The sequence below is a fragment of the Schistocerca serialis genome, chromosome 1 (assembly GCF_023864345.2).
Source record: "Schistocerca serialis cubense isolate TAMUIC-IGC-003099 chromosome 1, iqSchSeri2.2, whole genome shotgun sequence".
Classification (NCBI taxonomy): Eukaryota; Metazoa; Arthropoda; class Insecta; order Orthoptera; family Acrididae; genus Schistocerca; species Schistocerca serialis.
In genome coordinates, this window is record NC_064638.1 from 284,814,560 (window position 1) to 284,842,333 (window position 27,774).

The 27,774-nt window shown below is 44.7% G+C and overlaps 1 protein-coding gene across 1 annotated transcript; it reads left to right on the top strand.

Moving 5' to 3' along the window:
- Positions 1 to 814: 814 nt before the first annotated feature.
- Positions 815 to 25,688, top strand: LOC126457298 (brachyurin-like). Its single transcript, XM_050093479.1, has 7 exons — positions 815 to 900; positions 2,141 to 2,234; positions 10,069 to 10,228; positions 12,332 to 12,510; positions 16,042 to 16,140; positions 16,224 to 16,381; positions 25,488 to 25,688. The coding sequence occupies exons 1-7, from the start codon at positions 832 to 834 to the stop codon at positions 25,659 to 25,661; spliced, it is 933 nt and encodes a 310-aa protein (XP_049949436.1). The 5' UTR covers positions 815 to 831; the 3' UTR covers positions 25,662 to 25,688.
- The last annotated feature ends 2,086 nt before the right edge of the window (positions 25,689 to 27,774 follow it).

Genomic DNA, 27,774 nt, shown 5'->3' on the forward strand with positions numbered 1-27,774 from the left:
ATCGGTAGTGAAGTGGGAATACTCCACGATGTCCCACAATAAAATCCGCATTTCTTGAACCAAAACTGGCTGAGAAAAAATGAGTTGCATTACTTATTGAACGCCCCTCCCAGGTGTCTGGATAGGTTTCATCATATTGTGTACTTTACAAAATTAACAATATGAGGCAGTTCAAAATGGTTCAAGTGGCTCTGAGCACTATGGGACTCAACTGCTGAGGTCATTAGTCCCCTAGAACTTAGAACTAGTTAAACCTAACTAACCAAAAGACATCACACACATCCATGCCCGAGGCAGGATTCGAACCTGCGACTGTAGCGGTCTCGCGGTTCCAGACTGCTGCGCCAGAACCGCGCGGCCACTTCGGCCGGCTATGAGGCAGTATCACCAGCTTTTTTATCTCTATCATGTTTACGGAAAAAATATGTTTATTACTTATGGGAACTCTTTGAGGATGCTGAAGGTATCGAAAAGATTGACAACGCCCATAACAAAATGTAAACGTCTCCTATAGAGACGGGAATCCTCAGAAGAGGTCGAGACGACGGTTTCGTGGTCTCAAGTGCACTTGCTCACAGCTGAAGAGGTCACCACTCTCCAAGCAACGGCCGGACAATGAGTGAGAAGGCTGAGGAGACGCGGCGCAGCCGCGGGTATCTGGGTGACGTGCTCTGCGATAGGTCGATCCGCTGCCCCCGTCGTAAATCACGGGAAATCACGCGCGGCGAACACGGGGACAGCCGCGGTTACATCAGCCGTGTGTGGCCATATAAAACAGGAAGGCTGCTCTCACTAGTTACCAGCGACACTGCCTTCACTGCAGCCGTCACAATGGACAGCCTCTACATTTTGTCGCGGACTGCACTGCAGCTCGCCCTGATGCTTGTCGCTTCTGCACAGGTAAACACTAGCTCCCCGCCATCAGCGCAGCCATTGTCCCTGCCGGACTTAAACTGAGTTACACATACCGCCCTCCACCTTACTCTATTTTGTGCTCAACTCCTTTGGTGTGTGTAGCTCCTGCACATTTCTTTCACGGTAACATAAAATCTAACCTTTGTGTCTCCATATAATTCTAAACTTTGCAGACTGTATACATCCCTGATTCAGGGACGCATTAGCGCACGTTGTATTAACTATTCCTTTATTACACAGAAACGCTTCACCTCGCTATTTTTTCTACAGTCTTGTCTATTCGCGCCGGCCGAAGTGGCCGTGCGGTTAAAGGCGCTGCAGTCTGGAACCGCAAGACCGCTACGGTCGCAGGTTCGAATCCTGCCTCGGGCATGGATGTTTGTGATGTCCTTAGGTTAGTTAGGTTTAACTAGTTCTAAGTTCTAGGGGACTAATGACCTCAGCAGTTGAGTCCCATAGTGCTCAGAGCCATTTCTTGTCTATTCGCACTTTTATTTGTTCACTTAATTCGTAACATTTTCTTCTAGTATCACATTCAGATGTATTTCATTTCATTTTCTATACTGATTTTTTTATTTTCATATATTTTCATTTTCTGTGTTTTCCCATGGTTATTTGTTTTACTTCAGTGCAAAACTTTCTTCTTGACTCCCACTTCTCCAGCCACACAATTATAGAACTCGTACTTTCTCCTGGCCTTAGCCAACTTAGAACACAGAACACAATTAGCGTGTCAAAGAATCCCTTAGCGAAAAATCTGTGCGACATTATTTGTTTCAAAATGGTTCAAATGGCTCTGAGCACTATGGGACTTAACATCTATGGTCATCAGTCCCCTAGAACTTAGAACTACTTAAACCTAACTAACCTAAGGACATCACACAACACCCAGTCATTGCGAGGCAGAGAAAATCCCCATTATTTATTTCATAAAAACAGTGTCTGCTGATATTTCCTGCCTCTAAAAAATTTCACTGACGATCCAGTTCTTTGGTATAAACTGGCATTTATTTACATGTCAGGCACTTCTCTTGAAATGTAATATGTACAGTGAGACCAGATTATTTCGAAAAAGCTTCTTTCTTTTTCTTGTAATATTACTAATATACTAAAGAATTAATACGAAATATTATGCTATTAAGTGGCATGGCACGGCAGTGCACTCCAGGTAAGCTAATTCTGCAGTGTGCAGCGACTGCTGAAGTGTCGTTCACTTTTATTGCAGATGGGTCGCGGATTGGACATAGACAGAGCGCGGCCTGTCTCTGTCCTGTACCCAGACATTGCACCCATCATTAACCTGCCGGGTATCAGCAGAGGTGAGTAGACAATGTCTCCGCTGTATCTGAATGAGCTGTCACTTTCTATTATCGTTTGATCAGCGTGTACTACACGCTGTGAATTAGGACAACGTATATACTCATATGTATTGTAGACGTCAGTATCAAATAATGGCTCATGAAGATATTCATAATGTCTGAGTCATAACCGCACAAAGTGCTATACTTTCATAGTTACCTATGAGTTATTAAACAGTTCTAGTATAAAACAGGTACACTAACATCCTCAAACCGACAAGTCGATTCAGTATGTTCCTACAAAGCACAAATAGTAGGCTGCAACCAGAAAACGTAACGATAAACACAGAATATCAAGGGACTTCTATAGATACACTAATCGTCAAAATATGTATGTAGCCGGCCGCGCTGGGAGAGCGGTTCTAGGCGCTTCAGTCCGGAACTACGCGACTGCTACTGTCGCAGGTTCGAATCCTGCTTCGGGCATGGATGTGTGTGATGTCCTTAGGCTAGTCAGTTTTAAGTAGTTCTACGTTCTAGGGGACTGATGACCTCATCTGTTAAGTCCCATAGTGCTCAGAATCATTTGAACGAAAATATATACACTCCTGGAAATTGAAATAAGAACACCGTGAATTCATTGTCCCAGGAAGGGGAAACTTTATTGACACATTCCTGGGGTCAGATACATCACATGATCACACTGACAGAACCACAGGCACATAGACACAGGCAACAGAGCATGCACAATGTCGGCACTAGTACAGTGTATATCCACCTTTCGCAGCAATGCAGGCTGCTATTCTCCCATGGAGTCGATCGTAGAGATGCTGGATGTAGTCCTGTGGAACGGCTTCCCATGCCATTTCCACCTGGCGCCTCAGTTGGACCAGCGTTCGTGCTGGACGTGCAGACCGCGTGAGACGACGCTTCATCCAGTCCCAAACATGCTCAATGGGGGACAGATCCGGAGATCTTGCTGGCCAGGGTAGTTGACTTACACCTTCTAGAGCACGTTGGGTGGCACGGGATACATGCGGACGTGCATTGTCCTGTTGGAACAGCAAGTTCCCTTGCCGGTCTAGGAATGGTAGAACGATGGGTTCGATGACGGTTTGGATGTACCGTGCACTATTCAGTGTCCCCTCGACGATCACCAGTGGTGTACGGCCAGTGTAGGAGATCGCTCCCCACACCATGATGCCGGGTGTTGGCCCTGTGTGCCTCGGTCGTATGCAGTCCTGATTGTGGCGCTCACCTGCACGGCGCCAAACACGCATACGACCATCATTGGCACCAAGGCAGAAGCGACTCTCATCGCTGAAGACGACACGTCTCCATTCGTCCCTCCATTCACGCCTATCGCGACACCACTGGAGGCGGGCTGCACGATGTTGGGGCGTGAGCGGAAGACGGCCTAACGGTGTGCGGGACCGTAGCCCAGCTTCATGGAGACGGTTGCGAATGGTCCTCGCCGATATCCCAGGAGCAACAGTGTCCCTAATTTGCTGGGAAGTGGCGGTGCGGTCCCCTACGGCACTGCGTAGGATCCTACGGTCTTGGCGTGCATCCGTGCATCGCTGCGGTCCGGTACCAGGTCGACGGGCACGAGCACCTTCCGCCGACCACTGGCGACAACATCGATGTACTGTGGAGACCTCACGCCCCACGTGTTGAACAATTCGGCGGTACGTCCACCCGGCCTCCCGCATGCCCACTATACGCCCTCGCTCAAAGTCCGTCAACTGCACATAAGGTTCACGTCCACGCTGTCGCGGCATGCTAACAGTGTTAAAGACTGCGATGGAGCTCCGTATGCCACGGCAAACTGGCTGACACTGACGGCGGCGGTGCACAAATGCTGCGCAGCTAGCGCCATTCGACGGCCAACACCGCGGTTCCTGGTGTGTCCGCTGTGCCGTGCGTGTGATCATTGCTTGTACAGCCCTCTCGCAGTGTCCGGAGCAAGTATGGTGGGTCTGACACACCGGTGTCAATGTGTTCTTTTTTCCATTTCCAGGAGTGTATGTCTTGGTCTACCTCCTAAGAGTCTTGAGGCGTATTCTCCCCGATGTTTCTGAATATATGTGCAACTTCGTTTTAGCAATGTGTACCTAGAGACTCCCGAAAAAAATGCTCCTCATCACGTCTTTCATGCCATGCGCAATGTCGATGGAAAGTTTCGATTTGTTTCCCATTAGACACAAATTTAGTTGTAAAGCGGAATGTTAAACGCCCGTTCGACAGTGTTCCCCTGTTAGTGTAGTGTGATATTTGTTTTATATATACATATCAACAGAGGCATTGAAACAGAAAGAATAACCGGTTCTGCACTAGCGCGTGAGCAGCGCTGGTACTCCAGCAGCTAGTGAGCAGGGCTGCTCTATTGCTGGAGCAGTCAGCACGGGTCCGTCAGTTCAGTATAATTATGTAAGGGTGGTCAAATGAAACGGGACTAGCGGAAAAAATCTCCATAACTACTAGCCACATTAATCGCCCTGGGGCACAAGATGGCCTACGGCTTCATGAGAAAATTTTTGCCACTGCCTACATGACTGTACCAAGATGTGCGCCTCTTCGTCCGAAGCGATTCGACGTCCATGAATATTTTTGTTCAGGACTCGAAAAATACGGAAGTCGCATGGGCAGAGATCGGAGCTGTATGGCAGATGTGTTAGGGTTCCCAGCAAAACTTCAGCAGCATAGTCGAAAGAATCTGTGCTACAAGTGGGCAGGCGTTTTGTTGGCATGTTGTTTCGACTGTGCAGCAGAAGTTTCGATAGGAACCCTTAGACATCTACCAAGCTGTACTGATCTCTCCCCATGTGATTTCCGTGTTATTGCAGCCATGAAGAAAGGCATTTGCTTTGGACGAGGAGATGCTCTCCATGGCACAACCATCGTTCCTTGGGCAATCGGGAACATTCTTTTTTTTTTCTTTTTTTTCATGAAGGCATTGACCGTCTTGTCTCACAGTGGTATAAATGTATTGACAATATGGTGATTAGTTTTGAAATAATAAACAGTTTATTTACTTGTTTTCCATCTATCTGCGGCCTCTCCCGCCGGAGTTTCGAGTCCCGGCCGCAGCACCAATTGGCGGCACGGTAGCTCAGCGTGTTCAGTCAGCGGGCTGCGTGCTCCCTGTGATAAAAAAACTGAGTCAATGAATCAACGATCAACTTGAACGGATGTCTTGTGACGTCCGCCCAGACCAAACACAACGAACTATTAAAAAAATAAAAAAGTGGTCAGCGTGACGGATTGTCGTCCTACGGGCCCAGGTTCGATTCCCGGCTGGGTCTTGGATTTTCTCGCTCAGGGACTGGGTGTTGTGCTGTCTTCATCAACATTTCAGCCCCATCCGGAGCGCAGATCGTCCAATGTGGCGTCTAATGTAATAAGACCTGCACCAAGGCGGCCAGACCTGTCCTGCTACGGGCCTCCCGGCCAATGACGCCAAACACTCATTTCCATTTACCTAAGCAGTTTGGTCCCATAGGAATTTAGACACATTTGAACATTTTTCCATCTATCTCGTCATCCTTTCATTAGCCCTTATATGTACGACGCAGCATATAATGTCGGAAAGACCATGGGGCTGTTCGCTGATGATGTTGTCGTATACAGAAAATCACAACGCTAGAAATATGTAGTGAAATGTAGGGAAACCGGCAGAGGATCGACGCATGATGAAGCTATCGACACTTGTTTCTCTGCATTAACAAACTTAATTCACTGTGCATAAAGAGACACAAAATCCCCGTCTTTGTATGAAAGTACGATTGACAAACTGGCAGCCGGCCGCGGTGGCCTTGCTGTTCTAGGCGCTACAGTCCGGAACCGCGGGACTGCTACGGTCGCAGGTTCGAATCCTGCCTCGGGCATGGATGTGTGTGGTGTCCTTAGGTTAGTTAGGTTTAAGTAGTTCTAAGTTCTAGGGGACTGATGACCTAAGATGTTAAGTCCCATAGTGCTCAGAGCCATTTGAACCATTTGATTTTTGACAAACTGGCGAGATTTAAAATGAAACTACGACGTAGAACTATCAGCAGGAAAGGGACATCGCAGACTGAAATTCAGTGGAAGAATTCTCAGGATTTGTAAACCACCTAAGAGGGAGGTAACATACAAGCCATGTAGAATTGATAGAAGAAATAGAGCAGTTCTAGGGAAGAGTAGCTCGTTTCGTCAAGGGTTCTTTTTGGAAATGTGAAAGCTTCACGAAGATGCTCGTCCAACTTGAGAAATAGATGGTACAAGAGGGGCGTTGCGCATCGTGTTGTGGTTCACTTTTAAAACTCCGAGAGTGTACGTTCCTAGCAGAATGAACCAGTTGTTCCTCTCCTCGACACACATATATCGGAAAAGCCGTGAAGGCATAATTAGATAGATCCGACATCACACGGCTCATATTGCATACCATTCGTGACTGGAACAGGAAATGAGGGTGGGGGTGTGTGTCGTGGTTAACAGCTGGACCCCGCCACATACCGTAAGTTGATTTGCAGAGTATAAACAAAGATGTAGATGTGGGTTGCAACGTAGATGAATGTTCCGACTTTCTTCAAGCTTAAAAGGACGGCAGATTAGAGTTTAACGTCACAATGGAGGTGAGGTCTTGAGACGCGGAACGCAAGTGCCGATTATGGCGGAATGTGACCGAAGCTGTCCTGAAATTTCAATTAAGTAGCTCTAGAAAATACCGAAATTTTAAATCTTCTTCGCCAATGTGGAATTTTAGCGTTGCTGCACACGACAGATGGTCTTTTCATAGTGTCTGACAAACCTTTATGTTTAGTTAAGTGCGAACGCGACACGGGAATAACAATGGAGACTAGCCACGTCTGCTGACGATGTCCGGTACACTGAGGAACCGAAGCAACAAGGGCGATAAATGAAACAAATTATGCCCAGACTTCACAGCTGCTATGGAGACATCATAGTAGAGAAAAAAGCACTAAATATATTGAGCTAATCTGTCATCTCCACATTTGCGTCGCAGTTTGCTTTATGCAGTGATTCACGGTGCGTATTGTCGTTGTAAGAATCTTTACAGAATGGGGTGGATGAAATACACTCAAACGTCTTACCTTACGGACATCATTATGATATCTTTATATCACAACGATGCGGAAAAAAATGTCTTGTTTGCAATGTCCGTCGGTAAAGAGGAAGCTTTATCAACCTACAAGCAGACAGTCTAAAGAATGTAGAGCTAATAAGAATTCTGGGTAGCAGTCAAGCCAAACACATGCTATTTCAGTCATTAGTTAACCGTGCGCAGTCACCATCAAATATGTTACAAGAGCTGTAAATTGCAAAATGATGGCAGTTTCTAGCAGTGAGGCTAGTCCACAGTTCAAAATTGTACTTGGTGTCAGACATGCCTTTTTATTTGCTGCTGATGATAAAGTTATCTTTTGTAACGAAATATGAAGGATACTATCATAAAACATGTTTACCAAAAACAGAAATGCATTCCACTGTTGTTTACGGAATTACATGCGTAGCGTTAACTTGCCTCTAATGCTTAGGAGGATCCTCATTGTAAGATGGACGGAATATGATGGTTACCAACCCATCGACCACGAGGTCACAACTGATGGAGTTGATGCTGGGTAGAGAACGATGAGGCGGAAATCAGCTGTGAAGAGTGCAAAGAAACAAGTGGCATACTACACGTATGTGACACAGAGAAACCCCGGAACAGCTAATTTTGGATTGCGAGATTAGAGGCTCAATGCTCCACAATGAAAATATGTAGATTCTCATCATCCTGTTCATAACTCTACTGTGTGTTACCTCACGTACTTAGTATCCTGGTGTAACAATAAACGTAACTCATCGTTTCCTTTGATCTACAGCCCAGTCTTCAGCATCCCTCTTGCACTGCAATCGTAATTGACGATGTCGTTCGGTAGACTTGGGAACACTTAAGTGTCGTTTGCTGCAGAGTCCCACGAAGTACCCATGTGTGCTGAACGATATGCTCTCAAACATTTTACCTGCCCCACCATTGTACCCTCACATGAGATTTGCCACAGACTTCCGCTTTCCTACGTTACAGAGTGGATGAATCTCTGCTCTTCTTGTTGTGCAATTAGTTGTGGTCGTCCAACCCCTTCTGGCTTCATAATCCATCAACCACTTTCCATTGATGGTTGTGACAGTAGCAGGCGAACAGCCGGCCAGCTTCGCCTCTTCCCAGAGAGTCAGTCCAAATAACAGTACTCCTTATGACAAAGTCGCTCATGTTAGTCGATTTCCCCGTATCATTGCTAGAATGGTTCCACATTCACCTCTGCTCCTCTTAAAACATTAACTGACAGAAAAGCGAAGCTCACAAAAGGGTAGAAGGAGACGAAACGAAACATCACGACTTGACAGAGCATGCGATGTTATTTCATTTATTATGAAATGAGTCAAATTAGAATGAACGAGGCAGTATTAGCTCACTTATCAATATAACGTGGTGGCGCTTCTGGAAAGGATCCACACACTGATTCTGTTGGAAAGGGTATTAAAGAGCCGTTGCATCTTCCCCTGAAGCAACATGGCACACAGCTGTTTTAACAGGTCCTTGATATCCTTGACACTGGAAGTGGAACGGAATTGACGTCTGAACTGGTCACACACACAGTCCACCAGGGACGGATTTGGAGATCTTACTGGCCACAGGAATGCTTCAGTATCACACAGATGGTTCGTAGAGAGACGTGTCGTGTGTAGACGAGCGTTGTCCTGTTGAAAAATAGCACCATGATACGGTCGCAAAAGAGGTAACATATGAAGACAGAAGAAGTCCGTGATGTACCACTGTGTCATCAGAGGTCACTCAGTCATTAACAACCAAGACCTGAAATCATACCCGATCGCGCCCTATGCCAAGAAGCCAAGAACAACATTGCCACGCATCTCCAAAATATTGGAATAAGGGGAGCTGTCTCCACGTCGTCACCACGTTCGACCAATGGTCATCTGGTGTAGAGGAAAACCAGGATTCATCGCAGAACACGATGGGACGCCGTAAATTAGCAGTCCATGCTTTCTGGTCTCGGGATCACTCCAAAAGCTGCCGTCTGTACTGTGGAGTTAACAGGATCCAACGCATGGGATGGTAACTATATAGTCCAGTTGCAGCTAGTCTCTGGCTAATGTTACGAGATGTCAGATGCTACTGCATGGAGTTCATTACTTATTCTTCGTTGCCAGGTCCACATGTGAAGGGATTACGATGTTTCTGGTGTATAATACGGCGACATTCCCTTCTGGTTGCAGGACGAGATTGACCCGAACCTTGATGGCGAGTATGCCTGCCCTCACGTTGCCATGAATATCAGGCCACTGTGTCACCGAATACGCCACAAATCTAGATGTTGCACGGCTCTACCAGTCGGCCAAACTGAAACCACAAATGAGAGCCCTTTTAAAGTCAGTCAGATGCTGATAATGCTATCTCACACGAATACGTTGATTTCCGTGGCAGTCAATATCTTGCACTGTTCACGTCCTTATACATCCTAGCAGGCTTGGTAACAGCAGTAAACATGAACAACACTAATGCACTGTAGCGGCCGTTCCGTCACAGAGAATGGCATGCCCGCCGTTATTGTACATTCGACATCCGATCATGTCTTATTACTGCTCCACTTTCTTTGCTAGGCAGTGTACTTTCCTTATTGCTTCATGTGCCTGCAACGACACCTGGTAATATTTTATCTCGCGGTGATAAGCAGTGATAATGTTTTGGTTCATTAGTTAAGATTCTTAGTAATTTCTTATAACAAACTGGTTCAGAGTACGCAGGTAAATTCGAATTCCTTACCGACATACATGGAACATCTGTCACCAGACACGGGGAGTCCCCGAGTAGTGGGCGGCTCCGAAGCCGCTGAGGGATCGGTACCGTACCAGGCGGCTATCTACCTCACCATCGACGGCCTGGACTATTTCTGCGGCGGTTCGCTCATCGCGCCCAGCTTCGTCCTTACAGCTGCGCACTGCACCGTCAAGTGAGTACCTTTAACAACTCCCTCACTGCTCTAACTGCTCCTCAACTCGCAGCTACAATTCTTCTCATCCACTTAGTCTGCCGTCCTCATTATATTGTACTCTTTTTGACATTATTCCTGCTCCTAACAAACGTCAAAATACGTATTTCTTCATTCCATCACGTTATTTCTCCTATTACAAAATTGAGGTTGCCAACTTCCGATCTACAGCGTTCCCATTACGGCTTTTTACTAAGAGCCAAATGTGTTATACACACAAACGACCTCATTCTTTATCACTAATTTCTGAAACCTTTTGCCTTTGACAACAAAATCAATTTTTCCCTCTGCATCTGTGTGTGCTATGATATGAAACTTCCTGACAGATTAAAACTGTGTGCCGGACCGAGACTCCAACTCGGGACCTATACTTTTCGCGAGGAAGGGTGCTAACAACTGAGATGCCAGAGCACAACTCAGGATACGTCCTCACAGCTTTACTTCCACCAGTAAATCTGTGAGCAGAGGTCGCGAGTAATGCGTGGATAACTCAGTTTGTAAAGGAATTGCCCGCGAAAAGCAAAGGTTCCAAGTTCGAGTCTTGGCCCGTCACACAGTTATAATCCGCCAGGAAGATTTTTTTCCTCGTATACTGCTGGAATTGCAAGAAACCACGGATCGCGTCCATCAGATACCATGCAGAAGCTACTGAAGGAGAAGTTCGCGACCCAAGATTTTAATTTTTCTGTTCTTTGAAGAACTATGTCCATCAAACTGTTTCTTTCCTTTTTTGAGTAATTTTGAATAATCAATATTTCAAACTTTGATGGAGCTCATCTCGAATTCCTCTCCTGTGCCAACCTCTTCATCTCATACTAGCAATTGCAACATACGTCCTCAATTATTTACAAATTCGAATCTCTGTTTGCCTCCACTGTTTTTACCCTCTACAGCTCCTTCCAGTACTACGAAAATTATTCCCTGCTGTCTTAACAGATGTCCTACCATCATATTCCTTTTTCTTGTTAGTGTGTTCCATATATTCCTTTCCTCGCTGATTCTCCGGACAACTTCCTCATTCCTTCCATCTTATCACTCCACCTACTTTTCACCATTATTTTGTAGCACCATATTTCAATTGCTACGATTCTCTTTTCCTTCATTTTTCTCACAGAACGTGTTTCAGTGCTGTACAATTCTGCACTCCAGACGTACATTCTCAGAAATTTTTTCCTGAAATTTATGCGTTGGATATTAATAGACTTCTATTGGCCAGGGATACCCTCTTTGTCAGTGCTAGTCGGCTTTATATGTTCTCTTTGCTCCGTCCATCATGGGTTATTTTGCTGCCTTGGTTTCATAATTCCTTAATTTCATCTACTTCGCGCACCACAAATTTTGATAAATTTCTCGCTGTTCTCATTTCTGATACTTCTCATTACTTTCTCTTTTCCATTTACTCACAATCCACATTCTGTCCTCGTTATACTGTTCATTTCATTCAAGAGTTCTTGTAATTCTTCTTCGCTTTCACTGAGAATAGTAGCAATCAGTGATGTCCTTTCACCTTGAATTTTAACTCTGCTCTTGAACTTTTCCTTTATTCCGTCATTGCCTCTTCGATACACAGTTTGAACAGTAGGGGCGAAAGACTCGTTGTCTTACATCCTTTTTAATCTTAGCACTTAGTTCTTGGTTCTTCAGCATTATTGTTTCCACTTTCGTTTTGTACACATTGCATATTACCCTTCTTTTCCTATACCGTAAAACAAGATTTGTTCCAACGTGGAACATTGTGAGCATAACTGGCCTGATGCATTTCGCCAGTTTATACACTACATGTATGCTTTTGGTCTAACTCTTTATCTTCCTTTTCCGAGTGTTTATAACACAATAATTATTGTTCAAAATTACAAAAAACAGTTATCTCCATCAGAATATTATACAGGACGCAAATTTTACAAGGCATCAAGACAGGCAATGACGGGACCCCTTGCTGGAAGAGTAAAGTGTGCGTTCCTAATTTAACGTCCTCACTGACAAAGTAAACGGGGCAAAAGAGCCTCGGTACTCTCTCATGACATGACGCACACACTAATGAGTACACGGGAAATATCTTTTCAGCGTTACTGAGTTTACAGTCATCCTGGGTGGATACCGCGTCTTCGAAGCGTCGGATGGCGTGAACCACGTTACGAGGACGATGGACTCCAGCGCCGCAATTGTCCACCCCCAGTACGTCGCCAGGAAGAAAATGAACGACATCGCCCTCCTCAAGCTCTCGGAACCAGTTCCTCTCTCAGGTAAGATGGTACCACCAGCGGCGCGTATCCGAAATCAACGAAACTCTAAGCGACTCGCAGGAAAGAACACAATTTTTTTTCCACACAATCTCATCACCTCTCTCCAATACGGCCTGCGCTAGAAACATACTTAAACTCCGCAAGAAGCTTCTGAGATGTTTGCAGTTGACATTTTAAGTTTTCATTTCCGGTGCCGGTATCCGCTAGAAAATTAACTTTATAGGATTGTGTGCCTCAGTCGGTAGAAACGTTACCCTTATATGGGCAATTCATTGTCCGTCTGTCTGTTATGTCTGTCCGTGTGTTAAAGACACTTTTTCTCACGAATGCCGGCCGCGGTGGTCTTGCGGTTCTAGGCGCTGCAGTGCGGAACCGCTGGACGGCTGCGGTCGCAGGTTCGAATCCTGCCTCGGGCATGGATGTGTGTGATGTCCTTAGGTTAGTTAGGTTTAAGTAGTTCTAAGTTCTAGGGGACTGATGACCTAAGATGTTAAGTCCCATAGTGCTCAGAGCCATTTGAACCATTTGCATTTTTTCTCACGAATGGGTCGGCGTATCATGTAGAAATTTATGTCACTTACTAAGGTTTATATTCCCTTGGCGGTGTAATAAATGTAAGCTTGTACGCCGTGCAGCCAAAAGATACTGTGATTTATGTCACATATTTCGATACAAACTCCTTCATCAAAAGCTATTGAATACTTCCTGCTGGCCTAGAATAATTAAATTTTGCAAAGAGAAAGGTTTCACAGCACAAGTAAAGGAGAAAACTCTGAAATTTGTAATTATATCACACAAAAAAAGATCTCTTATTCCCTGTCCGACTGTCTGTTCGTTCCTCCGTGTGTTAAAATCCCTTTTTTATCAGAAATGGATAGACGAGTCATGCTGAAATTTATGCCTTTTACTGAAGTCTATGGTCCTTTGGTGGCGTATAGCCCTTAAGCTTCTAAGTCAATTAAATCAAAACATACGGCCAGTTATGTCAGATATATTGATACTTGCAAACTCACTCATTAAAACATATAGGGTACTTCCCGTGGACGTAGAATCACTAAATTATGTAAGAAGCAAATTTTTACGATATAAGTAAATGAGAAGAATCAGAAAATTGTTAACTTATAATTATATTACAAGAAAAAAGTATTTCTCTTTCATTTGTTATCCAACTTCAAGCATGAAATTAAAACGTTCTCGAAAGTCCTGGCATCCCCGGGACCATTATATTCTGAGTATTAATGTCGTTAACAGACAAATCTCAACGAGATTCTCGATTTCCGGAACGGGTGAACTGACAGAACTCTGAGACATTTAACTGGCTCTGTTACGAGGGCCTGATGCGATTCTGTGGTGTATTGGGGATTTTATTTATTTATTTATTTATTTTATGCCACTACTTGGACCTGCTACCGTGAATATGAACCAATATGTTTATTTCCACACTCCCGTTGATCAAGTGTTGTCCTTTCTGACACATCTTCCATCTCCATGAAGAGTGTGCTGTGGACACCATCGTCTTCTAAGATGGCGACAGATACTTTCGCAAGATTTCGTGGATATACACTCAAAAAACGAAACACACAAAAAAATGCACCACGAAGGAATTATAGGGATGTCGTTCCAAAGTCTGTCTTCTGTCCAAATGGTGAGTTGGATCGTCAAAGTCTCCATCTGATTAGAGGAACCTGCCCATAATGCTCCAAATGTTCTGAATTGGGCGGCCTTGTTCGCCAAGGCAGGGCTTAGCGAGCACGAAGACAAACAATAGAAATTCTCGCCTATGGGGGTGGACATTATTTCGCTGAAATGTAAGCCCATGAGGGGGGCTTGCAATGTAGGGCAACAAAACGGGGTGTAGAATATGGTGGATGAACCGCTGAGCTGTTGTGTCCGCGTATGAGAACCACAAGGGTCTAGCTATTAAATGAAATGGCACCCCAGACCATCACTCGAGGTTGTCAGGCCTTACGGCGGGCGAGGATCAGATTGGTATTCCACCGCTGCCTGTGTACGTCTCCGCTCATCATCGAAACCTAATTTCGAAGCTGGAGTGATCACTGAAGACATTTCTACTCCAGTCTATGAGATACCAGGCATTCCCGACACGATGCGAACGGGCTTCTTGGTGTACATAGGCCAATGGTAGTCGGAGCTAGGGGCCCCGTGAACTCAGCTCCGTTTCTGTCAGCCGCCTATTAATGGTCCTTGTGGTCACTGTAGCACGAATTGCACGTCGGATCGATGGTAATGACGATTTCTCGGTCTTCACGTCCTGTCTTCTCTCTAGGTCCACAGCTTGCTTCTTGACGCTATGATCCGGCGTGGTTCACCCATTCCTGCCAACATCGTCGAATAGTTGCACTGTTCCTATTAAAATGTCGAGAGATTTGCCGCTTACTCCAACCGGCTTCTTTGAGCCCAACTACACGTCCTCTCTCAGATACCGGCATCTATGTATATTGTTCACGCACCTGTCTGCCAGGCATAGTTACTGTCCAACTGAGTACACGGAATGAAGTTTTCAAAGAATTTATGCCCTGGTATCGAACTGGCCACTGTTTACTATTCTTGCCAGATGCGCGGTGAAGTTGCGCTGCAGCGTCAGACATTTATCCGAACGCCGACAAAGTTTAGAGTTTTGCATTTTCCGTCGATCCAAGCACAAATATCAATTTGTGACCAATTTAGATAACTCCTTCGTGGAGCGTCGTGTTTATGTCTTAGAGTGTATTCCTACTTTGGCGAATACTCATGCACCAGGCTGGTAAACGATCTGTTTTGATCCCATAGGAAATGTCTGAGCTTAACTGGAAAAGCGGATGAAACGTCACAACCGACATCTTCGAATTTTGGTAGCCTACAGAATCCATGCGTCTATGAGTGTCTTCAGCTAGATATGGCATACGTTTCACAGCCACTCTTCCTCTCCGAACTAAGATTGTTGTCAAGGCTAGAAGTGATGCTACGCTGCATCAGCGAGATCTGTCCTGAGGGTGATTAATTTTTCCTCCAGTGGGTATATTATCACCATACGGAGAGAGAAGCGTGATCGCAGCCGATAGAGGCTTTTGAGAAAATGGTTCAAATGGCTCTAAGCACTATGGGACTTAACATTTGAGGTCATCACACACATACAAGCACGAGGCAGGATTCGAACCTGCGACCGTAGCAGCAGCACGGTTCCAAACTGAGGCGCCTAGAACCGCTCGGTCGCAGCGGCCGGCGATATTGAAGTCGATCTCCGTTGATGGTGAATGTGAATGTGTCTGCCATTCCCACACAGATACCTTTACTGATCTGCGTCTGCTCTCTCCTCCACATCACAGACCGTTCACATTTCTCCTACTTTGTCTTCTGACGAACGATGCCGCAGTTTCGCAACTTGAACTCCAAGTCCTCCTCTAACATGTTTTGATCGCTCATGCAAAAATACTACATTTCTATTATGTTTCTGTATTATATACTATCCACTGCTTAACACGCATTGGAAGATCTTGTGTCAAGTGTACTCATAACCTTCTCTCATTGCAGAAAAAATCAAGACAGTCCGTTTGCCAAGTATCAGTCAGAGTACCCTAACTTTCGAAGAAGAGACTGCTACAGTCAGCGGATGGGGCAAATACAATGACTGTAAGTATACAGAGTAAGCTAATCTTGCCAATAGCTACAACACAATGTTGATTTTCGTATTACCTTTCCTCCCGTCTTTGCAGCCATCGACTATATGAGCCCCGTGCTGAAGACGGCACAAACGAAAGTGACGTCACTTCCAGTGTGCCAGGTGTATTACCTGACACTGCTGTACGGCGTGCAGACCAACCAGATCTGTACCATAAGTCCCAGTGAATCGGAGTACGCCAGCCCTTGCAACGTGAGTAGCTATTTCCAGTAAACTCTAATGCGTCACATAACTTATTTTTTTGGTCATCAGTCTACTGACTAGTTTGATGCGGCCCGCAACGAATTCCTTTCCTGTGCTAACCTCTTCATCTCAGAGTAGCACTTGCAACCTACGTCCTCAATTATTTGCTTGACGTATTCCAATCTCTGTCTTCCTCTACAGTTTTTGCCCTCTATAGCTCCCTCTAGTACCATGGAAGTCATTCCCTCATGTCTTAGCAGATGTCCTATCATCCTGTCCCATCTCCTTATCAGTGTTTTCCACATATTCCTCTCCTCTCCGATTCTGCGTAGAACCTCCTCATTCCTTACCTGCTATCCAGATGTACATCCTCAGAAATCTTCCTCAAATTAAGGCCGGTATTTGATATTAGTAGACTTCTCTTGGCCAGAAATGCCTTTTTTGCCATAGCGAGTCTGCTTTTGATGTCCTCCTTGCTCCGTCCATCATTGGTTATTTCACTGCCTAGGTAGCAGAATTCCTTAACTTCATTGACTTCGTGACCATCAATCCTGATGTTAAGTTTCTCGCTGTTCTCATTGCTACTACTTCTCATTACCTTCGTCTTTCTCCGATTTACTCTCAAACCATACTGTGTACTTATTAGACTGTTCATTACGTTCAGCAGATCATTTAATTCTTCTTCACTTTCACTCAGGATAGCAATGTCATCAGCGAATCATATCATTGATATCCTTTCACCTTGTATTTTAATTCCACTCCTGAATCTTTCCTTTATTTCCATCATTGCTTCCTCGATGTACAGATTGAAGAGTAGGGGCGAAAGGCTACAGCCTTGTCTTACACCCTTCTTAATACGAGCACTTCGTTCTTGATCGTCCACTCTTATTATTCCCTCTTGGTTGTTGTACATATTCTATATGACCCGTCTCTCCCTATAGCTTACCCCTACTTTTTTCAGAATCTCGAACAGCTTGCACCATTTTATATCGTCGAACGCTTTTTCCAGGTCGACAAATCCTATGAAAGTGTCTTGATTTTTCTTTAGCCTTGCTTCCATTGTTAGCCGTAACGTCAGAATTGCCTCTCTCGTCCCTTTACTTTTCCTAAAGCCAAACTGATCGTCACCTAGCGCATTCTCAATTTTCTTTTCCATTTTTCTGTATATTATTCTTGTAAGCAGCTTCGATGCATGAGCTGTTAAGCTGATTGTGCGATAATTCTCGCACTTGTCAGCTCTTGCCGTCTTCGGAATTGTGTGGATGATGCTTTTCCGAAAGTCAGATGGTATGTCGCCAGACTCATATATTCTACACACCAACGTGAATAGTCGTTTTGTTGCCATTTCCCCCAATGATTTTAGAAATTCTGATGGAATGTTATCTATCCCTCCTGCCTTATTTGACCGTAAGTCCTCCAAAGCTCTTTTAAATTCCGATTCTAATACTGGATCCCCTATATCTTCTAAGTCGACTCCTGTTTCTTCTTCTATCACATCAGACAAATCTTCACCCTCATAGAGGCTTTCAATGTATTCTTTCCACCTATCTGCTCTCTCCTCTGCATTTAACAGTGGAATTCCCGTTGCACTCTTAATGTTACTACCGTTGCTTTTAATGTCACCAAAGGTTGTTTTGCCTTTCCTGTATGCTGAGTCTGTCCTTCCGACAATCATATCTTTTTCGATGTCTTCACATTTTTCCTGCAGCCATTTCGTCTTAGCTTCCCTGCACTTTCTATTTATTTCATTCCTCAGCGACTTGTATTTCTGTATTCCTGATTTTCCCGGAACATGTTTGTAGTTCCTCCTTTCATCAATCAACTAAAGTATTTTTTCTGTTACCCATGGTGTCTTCGCAGCTACCTTCTTTGTACCTATGTTTTCCTTCCCAGCTTCTGTGATGGCCCTTTTTAGAGATGTCCATTCCATTTTATTTTTATATAGTTTTTTGTTTGTCTTTCTATATTTAATGATGATGTTTTGTTGGGGTGACATGAAGAATAAATAAACTCTTCATTATTATATCATTTATGTACTGCCTACTGCGCTATTCCTTATTGCTGTATCCATAGCGTTAGAGAACTTCAAACATATCTCGTCATTCCTTAGTACTTCCGTATCCCACTTCTTTGCGTATTGATTCTTCCTGACTAATGTCTTGAACTTCAGTCTACTCTTCATCACTACTATATTGTGATCTGAGTCTATATCTGCTCCTGGGTACGCCTTACAATCCAGTATCTGATTTCGGAATCTCTGTCTGACCATGATGTAATCTAATTGAAATCTTCCCGTATCTCCCGGCCTTTTCCAAGTATACCTCCTCCTCATGTGATTCTTGAACAGGGTATTCGCTATTACTAGCTGAAACTTGTTACAGAACTCAATTAGTCTTTCTCTTTCATTCCTTGTCCCAAGCCCATATTCTCCTGTAACCTTTTCTTCTACTCCTTTCCCTACAACTGCATTCCAGTCGCCCATTATTAGATTTTCGTCCCCCTTTACATACTGCATTACCCTTTCAATATCCTCATACACTTTCTCTATCTGTTCATCTTCAGCTTGCGACGTCGGCATGTATACCTGAACTATCGTTGTTGGTGTTGGTCTGCTGTCGATTCTGATTAGAACAACCCGGTCATTGAACTGTTCACAGTAACACACCCTCTGCCCTACCTTCCTATTCATAACGAATCCTACACCTGTTACACCATTTTCTGCTGCTGTTGATATTACCCGATACTCATCTGACCAGAAATCCTTGTCTTCCTTCCACTTCACTTCATTGACCCCTACTATATCTAGATTGAGCCTTTGCATTTCCCTTTCCAGATTTTCTAGTTTCCCTACCACGTTCAAGCTTCTGACATTCCACACCCCGACTCGCAAAACGTTATCCTTTCGCTGATTATTCAATCTTTTTCTAATAGTAACCTCCTCCTTGGCAGTCCCCTCCCGGAGATCCGAATGGGGGACTATTCCGGAATCTTTTGCCAATGGAGAGATAATCATGACACTTCTCCAATTACAGGCCACATGTCCTGTGGTTATACGTTACGTGTCTTTAATGCAGTGGTATCCATCGCCTTCCGCATCCTCATGTCGTTGATCATTGCTGATTCTTCCGCCTTTAGGGGCAATTTCCCACCCCTAGGACAAGAGAGTGCCCTGAACCTCTGTCTGCTCCTCCGCCCTCTTTGACAAGTCCGTGGGCAGAATGAGGCTGACTTCTTATGCCGGAATTCTTCGGCCGCCAATGCTGATTATTTATCAAAATTTAGGCAGTGGCGGGGATCGAACCCGGGACCGAAGACGTTTTGATTATGAATCAAAGACGCTACCCCTAGACCAGGGGTACTTACCCCGTCGCATAATACGAAGTTTGTATACGGTCCAAAATATGGTTCAAATGGCTCTAAGCACTATGGGACTAAGCATCTGAGGTCATCAGTCCCCTGGACTTATAACTACTTAAACCTAACTAAGGAAGTCACACACATCCATGCCCGAGGCAGGATTCGAACCTGAGACAGTAGCAGCAGCGCGGTTCCGGACGGAAGCGCCTAGAGCTGCTCGGCCACAGCAGCTGGCGTATACGGTCCAGTCACACTGATGTGAATAACGCCTATGTCGAACGTCAATGTGCAATAGGCACTCCCAGACAGCAGGTGGCAGCACTGGCAGTGGAGTGTATATAAAGCGTGTCGAGGGAGGGGTCGGGAGACGCAAAAAACAGAGCAGTAGTTATCGTAATGCGGAAACGTAGCGATTTATCTAACATGCAAAGGGGCATGAACATTGACTTTCGGGAAGGGTGGAAGCATTTCCGAATCGGCTAAAGGTGTAAATTGTTCATGTACCTTAGTGGTTAAAGTACACAGTGCACGGCAAAATGACGCTATCCAAAACCAGCACCGAGCCAACTGTTGTGCACCATGCACCGTAGTTGACTTGCCTGAACGACGGCTGTGGAGATGTGTATGAGCAAATAGACTTGCAACTGTTGAGCAACTTATCACCCACATGGACCTACAGTGCCCCTTCAACTACTGTTTAGCTAATGTTGCTGCGCATGGGCCTTTGCAGCTGGGCCTGATCTATCCATTCAGGCTGGAATTTGTGCGGCAGTACTGCAACTGGATGTCCAGTGAGTGGCCAGAGACGCACTCGTAAGATGAATCAAGTTTTATGTTTCATCGGACAGATGGCCGTTGGCGTGTGTGGCCCTGCATCAATCGTCGGATGGGTCTAGGCCGGAGTAGGAATGTATATGATCTGGAAAATATTTTCGTGGAATTCCCTGGTTGAACTCGTCATTCTGGAAGACACAAAGGATCAGCACAATTGGCATCTATTCTTTGAGCCTATGTCCATCTATACATGCTGTTTGTTTTCTTCCGCAGGACGGCTTCTACCAGCAAGACAGTGTAGTGTATCACACAACTCGCAGTGTACCAGCGTGGCTTCAATAGCACCAGGATGTTTTAACCGTACTCCGCAGGCCACCAAACTCCCCAGACTTAAACCCAATTTAGAATCTGTGGGACCAAGTCAATCGGGCTATCTGCACCATGGATCCTCAACAGAGAAATCTACCGTAGCTTGCTACGGCACTGGAGTCAGTACATCTACATCTACATAGATACTTCGCAAATCACCATAAGGTGCGCGGCGGTACGGCCCACCTTCCTATCGATACCTTGCAGAACTCCACTGACACACTTCCTGCACGTCCACGTTGTAAAGGTGGTTATTCATGCTTTTGACAGGTGGTCACATTAGTGAGATTGGACCGTGAAGAAAAGCTTTGGTGTTCCCAAATCGGAGAGAAATTTTTGCTTATAACATAAAAATATGCTCACCCCTCACAAAGATACCACAGTGAGACATTTGTGAAGTAATCTAAATAAGGCCTTGTACGGAAATGTCGTTCATACCTTCCGAAAGTGCAATATTTGCACGTAAAAGAGAATAAAAGTATTCCTGCCATTAGTCATGGCGAATCTTTCTTCTGTGTAGTCATGCAACACGGTGCATATAGTGAAAATTTTAGAGAACTCGAGTTAGCCGTAAGTGCTTGCGTATTATATGTATAACATTGGATTGTTTGATCATCATACACAGTGATGGTGGGTAGAACCGGATAGGTGACCCGATCTTCGCACTGTTTCCTCCGTACTAGTCTGGAAGATATTATTTGGTAACGGATGTGTTACTCGAAAGCGTTCTGCATTAAAGAGGATATGGAAACTTTATATGTTAGCTTTGTCATAGCTTCCCTCTCGACACACTGCAGCTGTTTTTCTTCTGTCCAGTATCTCCCGCTTTGTTCAAATGTTCAAATGTGTGTGAAATCTTATGGGACTTAACTGCTAAGGTCATCAGTCCCTAAGTTTACACACTACTTAACCTAAATTATCCTAAGGACAAACACACACACTCATGCCCGAGGGAGGACTCGAACCTCCTCCGGCACCAGCCGCACAGTCCATGATTGCAGCGCCTTAGACCGCTCGGCTATCTCCTGCTTTCCTCATCCCTTTATGTTTCTTTTTCCTGTCTGCCACCGCATCTGCACACAGTACAGTTTCAAAGCCTATCACTGTTTTTGTCTGTGGTTTAATAAAAGACAAAGACCCAGGTTTTCAATCATAGGGGGGCTTAAAATAAGCTAAGCTGAGACAAAACTGAAACTATAATCCGTATAACAGATCTCTTGCTATTGGCTATCTTTCACTTATAGCTTATACGTGTGACTCGAACGCTACAAATGTGTATGCACTCTGTACCCTAAAACACGTAATAAACAGAAAATATTTGAGCTAGTGTGACAGCAAAATACCGAAATCTCTACCGCTGCAACCACGTGCCTTGAAGTTTCACTGCACCTTAATTGTCTAGCTGGATATTTAACTTAAAGGTAAGCAAGTACGATAATTACTGAACGTAGTTTTTTTCCTTCTCTGCCTGAAACACAGGGAAAGCAAAACGTAGTTCATTAGAGAGCTTAATTCTTAAGTAAACACATGTAAAGATTTGCATCAAAATCAGAGGAACAAGAATCTCAGATTATATAAAAACCGTAAAAATATACTTTTATAAAAACGAACACAAAATCTCACGTGTAACACAAAAGTACCCTTCAACGGACCACGTGTCTTTAAATAGTCATACATGGGCAAAAAAGGGGGAAAATCCACTTATATTCGAATGAACGCCCATGATATTACTTGTCTGCCTCGATAGCTCCTCGGTGAATGCGGTGGATTGCTAACTGAAGGGTCCCGGGTTTAATTCCCAGCTAGGTCGGAGATTTTTTTTCGCTCGGGGACTGGGTGTTATGTTGTCCTGACGTTCGTACTGTTATAACTGACTTTCCACCGTTTATATGGCTGTATACACTGAAAGCCAATAAAAATGATATTACTCGTATGTAAGGAGTTGAAAGTAATGACATAATAAGTTGCAAGTCAGAAAAATTTTGAAATTAATGGTAAGATCCTATGGGACCAAACTGCTGAGGTCATTGGTCCCTAAGCTTAAGCACTACGCAGTCTAACTTAAAATAACTTACGCTAAGGACAATACACACACCCATGCCCGAGGTAGGACTCGAACCTCCGACGTGGGGAGCCGCGCGAATCGTGACAAGGCACCCGAGACCACGCGGCAAACCAGTTCGGCAATTTTGAAGTCAGGATGACTAAATAGAAATTGCTTATTGACTCTCACGAGTTCCAAAAAAGCAGTGAACTCAATCAAAAAATTAATATTGCTCACTTTAAACATGATTGCGAAGTATCTCGCGTAAGTGCCGGCCGCGCTGGCCGTGCGGTTCTAGGCGCTGCAGTCCGGAACCGTGGGACTGCTACGGTCGCAGGTTCGAATCCTGCCTCGGGCATGGATGTGTGTGATGTCCTTAGGTTAGTTAGGTTTTAGTAGTTCTAAGTTCTAGGGGACTGATGACCTAAGATGTTAAGTCCCATAGTGCTCAGAGCCATTTGAACCATTTATCTCGCGTAAGTAATTCTGATCTTTCACAAAGAAAACTACGCAAATGCGGAGCAACCAAGCAACTATTTCACCACGCTCTTGAACGATATTGCTTCAAATGTGCCCAGTTCTTTACCACAACACAAAGCGCTTATTCTAAACAAATCAGGACATCCTCAGGGCATCAAGCAGAGTGCTTTGTTTGTTGGCCATGTTGGCCATGCGACACTCTCTAATCAATTGTTCTTCATAAACCTACTGGCTGGCTCACTTCATTGAGGAGAGTTGCTTAAGACATTCCTTCCAGTTCCGATCCAAGGATAAGCTACTCCAGTAGACAGCCAGACGACCCAATTGTCTGCTGACCCACACAAGAACACACGGGATGCTACATCTACAGTCTAATACACCAACATTCTAGTATGTTTCTCCATTCCCTTTCTGGCCTGGTATAGCACCAGTTATCCAAATTTCAAATAAAAAGGGAGTTTCTGTTGCATGTACACTACTGCCCATTAAAATCGCTACATCACGAAGATGACGTGCTACAGATGCGAAATTTAAACGAGAAGAAGAACATGCTGTGATATGCAAATGATTAGCTTTTCAGAGCATTCACGCAATGTTGGCGCCGGTGGCGACACCTACAACGCGCTGACATGAGGAAAGTTTCCAACCGATATCTCACACACAAACAGCAGTTGACCGGCGTTGCCTGGTGAACGTTGTTGTGATGCCTCGTGTAAGGAGGAGAAATGCGTACCATCACGTTTCCGACTTTGATAAAGGTCGGATTGTAGCCTGTCGCGATTTCGGTTTATCGAGTAGCGACATTGCTGCTCGAGTTGGTCGAGATCCAATGACTGTTAGCAGAATATGGAATCGGTCGGTTCAGGAGGGTAATACGGAACGCCGTGCTGGATCTCAACGGCCTCGTATCACTAGCAGTCAAGATGACAGGCATCTTATACCCATGGCTGTAACGGGTCGTGCAGCCACGCCTCGATCCCTGAGTCAACAGATGGGGACGTTTGCAAGACAACAATCATCTGCACGAACAGTTCGACGACGTTTGCAGTAGCATGAACTATCACCTTGGAGACCATGGCTGCGGTTACCCTTGACGCTGCATCACCGACAGGAGCGCCTGCGATGGTGTACTCAACGACGAACCTGGATGCACGAATGGCAAAACCTCATTTCTTTCGGATGAATCCAGGTTCTGTTTACAGCATCATGATGGTCGCATCCGTGTTTGGTGACATCGCGGTGAACACACATTGGAAGCGTGTATTCATCATCGCCATACTGGTTTATCACCCGGCGTGATGGTATTAGGTGCCATTGGTTACACGTCTCGGTCACCTCTTGTTCGCATTGACGGCACTTTGGACAGTGGATGTTACATTCCAGATGTGTGACCCGTGGCTCTATCTTTCGTTCGATCCCTGCGAAACCCTACACTTCAGCAGGATAATGCACGACCGCATGTTGCAGGTCCTGTACGGGCCTTTCTGCATACGTAAAATGTTCGACTGCTGCACTGGCCAGCACATTCTCCAGATCTCTCACCAATTGAAAACGTCTGCTGGCCGAGCAACAATACGCCAGTCATTACTCTTGATGAACTGTGGTAACGCGTTGAAGCTGCATGGGCAGCTGTAGCTGTACACGCCATCCAAGCTCTGTTTCACTCAACGCCCAGGCGTATCAAGGCAGTTTACGTTATTAGGTGGTTGTTCTGGGTACTGATTTCTTAGCATCCATGCACCAAACTGCGTGAAAATGGAATCACATGTCAGTTCTAGTATAATATATTTCTCCAATGAATACCCGTTTATCGTCTGCATTTCTTCTCGGTGTAGCAATTTTAATGGCCAGTAGTGCATTTACTTTAAAATCGACGCTTTTCGAGCTAGAATGTACTTCTCGTATTTATGGGCACGAAGAACCTACCTAGACAGTCACACACACTATATCATGCAGAAAACCTGTGTGTAGATAGCCTTGCTATGAGCCGGCATATCGCAAAATAGTCAACAAGTGCGCTATGCAGCGTGTTGACTGTGAGTGCGGCTGCTCCAGTTTTCAAACAGGTTGTGTTTGTTTTGTGTTGTGCAGGGAGACAGCGGCGGACCCCTCGTGGTGGTGGAGGCAGACGGGCAGCCCACGCTGGTGGGTGCTGTGTCCTTCGGCATCAGCTCGTGCGAGAGTCACTTCCCCAGCGTCTACGCCAGGGTCACCTCCCACCTCCAGTGGATAGCCAACAACACCGGCATCACTCTAAGGCAGTGATACTCATCTGTTTTCTGCTGGAAAACGTGAAAGATAGTTACATGTTAATTTATGCGTTATAGTATTTATATTGTTTGCAGTATTTAATGTACAGTATTTATACGTAAATAAATCAACAGAAATAAATAAACATTTTTTATACCCATAGTGGTTAGTATGGATATCATTTCTCAATGCTCATGACACCTAATTATTTAATTGTGCCTCTTTGTAAGGCAGCACTACGACATAATTATACTATTGTAATGACAGTATCGATCTGTACCCATCTAAACCTGTGAGAAGTGAACTTCAACTTAGGTACAACTCTTGTTCAACAAAGTATTTGGAGGAGAGGAATACTGTGCACAGCACATCTTTGAGCAAAAATTCACTGAATGTCAGTTACGTGTGCACACTCCTACATTTCAGTTGGCAATGTACCTTATGGGCAAGAAAGATTTGGTAAGGAAAATGTACGGGGTGGTTACAGTGTAAGTGCAGCTATTCACAGAGGTCCAGTGTGGGCTGTAATTACCGTATGACAACGAAACTTTGTGGATATTGTAAACGTCAGTGCAGATTCGATGTATGCTGGGAAATTGATTAGGTGCAAATTTAGCACTATGAACAGAAGAAAGATGTATAGAAATGTTTCAATACGTAATAGATTAGGAACGGAATGTGATGTTGCCAATCTCATCAGAAATATTCATTAGAAAACTTGAAAATTGTTCCACAGAAACAGGTCAGAAACCATCCACAGAGGAAGCGGGAAGTGTTACCCCAGCGTTTGAAAAAGAAAACAGCGAGGGACGACTTTGTGACGCCATGCGACAAACAGAGCTACACACAGGACGATCTGACCGTCGCCATGTCAACACTTGGGTAGCAGAAGGATGAGTTTTCCAGACCCAGCCTTACTGGTAATGAAAGTTTTCTGTGTACATGACCAGCCTCGCCTAGGGAATCACAGAGTATTCTGGAAGCCTTCTTGTGATAGTGAACCTACGCTCCACATAAATAGGAATACATCAGCACATAAAATCAGAGTAGATAACGGCAGTATCCAGTCACCACCGTCTGTGTCGAGTTTTGCAGACCTTGGACTTTGATTGTTTTGCTAGACTCAGCACCTTCATTCACTGTAGAGGCAGATTCAGAGCAACAGATGTGCTGTGAATGGGAAGGTAGGTTCAGCGACACTGGCAGACAATTCGAAGTTGTTAGTGATTAAGTGTGAATTCCTGCAGAAATCAGTCACCTTGTTAGGATATGTCTTAACAGCTTCAGGACCGCAGTCTGACTTACCAGTGGAAATTGTTATGGAAAAAATATCCTCAACTGAAGACGACGACACAGCTGAAAGCCCTCCTAGGTCTCGTCAGATATTATCGCCGGCTTGTAAGAAGCTTCAGTAAAGTGGCGAAACTATTGCATGACTTGTTACAGAAACGAGTTTCTTATAGCCGGAAATTGTATCAGAAGGAGGCATTTCAACAACTAAAAGAAAAGTTGATCTGTCTGCCACTATTGCAGTACCCAGCTTCCAAAAGGAGTTGATAATGACTGTATACTAGCAACTTTGCCCTTGGAAGAGTACCTCAGTCAGGGAATACTGGGAAAGGATTTATCCATATCTTTTATACCAAGAGCTCTTAATAAGACCAAGCAGAATTATAGTACGGTGTAGCAAGAATTGCTCGCCATCGTGTGGGCTGTATAACACTTAGGACGATATTTGTTCGGCAAGAAATTCAAAATAGTACCACCCATAAAGCATTTGTCAATGTCAATGAAATTCACCAACTTCCGTGTAACTTAAGATGTCACTTTATTTTATTTTGAAGGTTACCAGTTTCAGCATTTCATTGTGCCATCTTCCGGCCACATATGCATCTCCCCAAACCAACTAAAATGTCTTATGGAACCATAAATCTCTGGATGTCGTGAATTCAATTGTTGTTATACTAGTTATACAGTTGTATATATATCTTCTACATCAGTTCAAATGGTTCAAATGGCTCTGGGCACTATGCGACTTAACTGCTGAGATCATCAGTCCCCTACAACTTAACTAACCTAAGTACTACATCCATGCCCGAGGCAGGATTCGGACCTGCGACCGTAGCGG

What these genes read in the sequence shown, in the direction of transcription:
- LOC126457298 (XM_050093479.1), top strand. Translation starts at nt 832, where the DNA reads ATGGACAGCCTCTACATTTTGTCGCGGACTGCACTGCAGCTCGCCCTG. An exon ending in GCTGCGCACTGCACCGTCAA is followed by an intron (nt 10,229 to 12,331) that starts GTGAGTACCTTT and finishes ATATCTTTTCAG; the next exon opens with CGTTACTGAGTTTACAGTCA. An exon ending in GGAACCAGTTCCTCTCTCAG is followed by an intron (nt 12,511 to 16,041) that starts GTAAGATGGTAC and finishes CTCTCATTGCAG; the next exon opens with AAAAAATCAAGACAGTCCGT.